This window comes from Austrofundulus limnaeus, unplaced genomic scaffold (assembly GCF_001266775.1).
Source record: "Austrofundulus limnaeus strain Quisiro unplaced genomic scaffold, Austrofundulus_limnaeus-1.0 Scaffold4628, whole genome shotgun sequence".
NCBI classification, from domain to species: domain Eukaryota; kingdom Metazoa; phylum Chordata; class Actinopteri; order Cyprinodontiformes; family Rivulidae; genus Austrofundulus; species Austrofundulus limnaeus.
Genome location: NW_013957030.1, coordinates 1 through 1,054, shown reverse-complemented (window position 1 = coordinate 1,054; position 1,054 = coordinate 1). Strand labels below are relative to the sequence as shown.

Here is a 1,054-nt window from a genome sequence, read left to right as displayed (position 1 = left end):
GTCTGTAGCTGGCTAAAGGCTTGAAGCTGGGACTGGACACGTCATTTGTGCCGAACACTGGGTAAGAGATTTAAACTTTAACATAAATAGATAATTAAATCCTTAGTTTTATTGATGTAGTTTTGCTACTTGATGTTTTAGTAAGAAGAGTGCCAAACTGAAGACTGGATACAAGCGGGACTATATAAACGTGGGCTGTGACCTGGACTTCGACATGGCCGGGCCCACGGTCTATGCAGCTGCTGTTCTGGGCTACGAGGGCTGGCTCGCTGGCTACCAGCTGGCCTTCGACACGGCCAAGTCCAAACTGACTCAAAACAACTTTGCTTTCGGATACAAGGCTGGTGACTTCCAGCTTCACACCAGCGTGTGAGTCACTGCATCCCAGTCCAACAGGAAATGGAAAAATGTTTTTTTTTTTTTCCTCAGTTCTGACGCCGTGTTTTTGGTGTTTTGTTTCAGGAACGACGGTACGGAGTTCGGGGGATCTGTTTACCAGAAGGTGAACCCTAACTTGGAGACAGCGGTCCACTTGGCCTGGACTGCAGGAAGCAACAACACACGCTTCGGCGTTGGAGCCAAATACCAGCTGGACAAGGACGCCTCCTTGTCTGTAAGATCCAAAATAAAAGCATCAAACAGATTTTACCTTCTTCAAAATATAAACTCAAACTACGTTTTATTTCCCCTCCACAGACAAAAGTGAACAACGCCTGCCTTGTGGGAGTTGGATACACACAAACCCTCAGGCCAGGTTTGCAAACTTTCTCTGTAAAAACTGATTCCAGTAACACTACCATCGCCAGTGGGTTTATAGAATAGAATAGAATGGAATAGAATAGAATAGAAATAGCTTTTATTGTCCCACTGAGGGGAAATTCAGTTGTCACAGCAGCATCAGTAAAGAGGTTCACACACTAGTTTACAAACTATAGACCAGGGGTTCTTGAGCCATTTCGGTCTGGAGACCCCTTACAAGGGCGAAAAATATTCCAGGGACCCCTCATAAACCCCATACTGTTTTAAAAGATAATTTATAGTCATTTCAACCCCT

The 1,054-nt window shown here is 44.8% G+C and overlaps 1 protein-coding gene across 1 annotated transcript; it reads left to right on the top strand.

Annotated features, from left to right (window-relative positions):
• Positions 1-8: 8 nt before the first annotated feature.
• On the top strand, positions 9-754 carry LOC106512179 (voltage-dependent anion-selective channel protein 2; the record flags this gene model as incomplete). Its single annotated transcript, XM_014000849.1, is given in 4 exon segments — positions 9-61; positions 142-369; positions 463-613; positions 697-754. Coding segments are annotated over 4 exon segments (490 nt in total), but the record flags the coding sequence as incomplete, so codon positions are not given.
• Between the last annotated feature and the right edge of the window lie 300 nt (positions 755-1,054).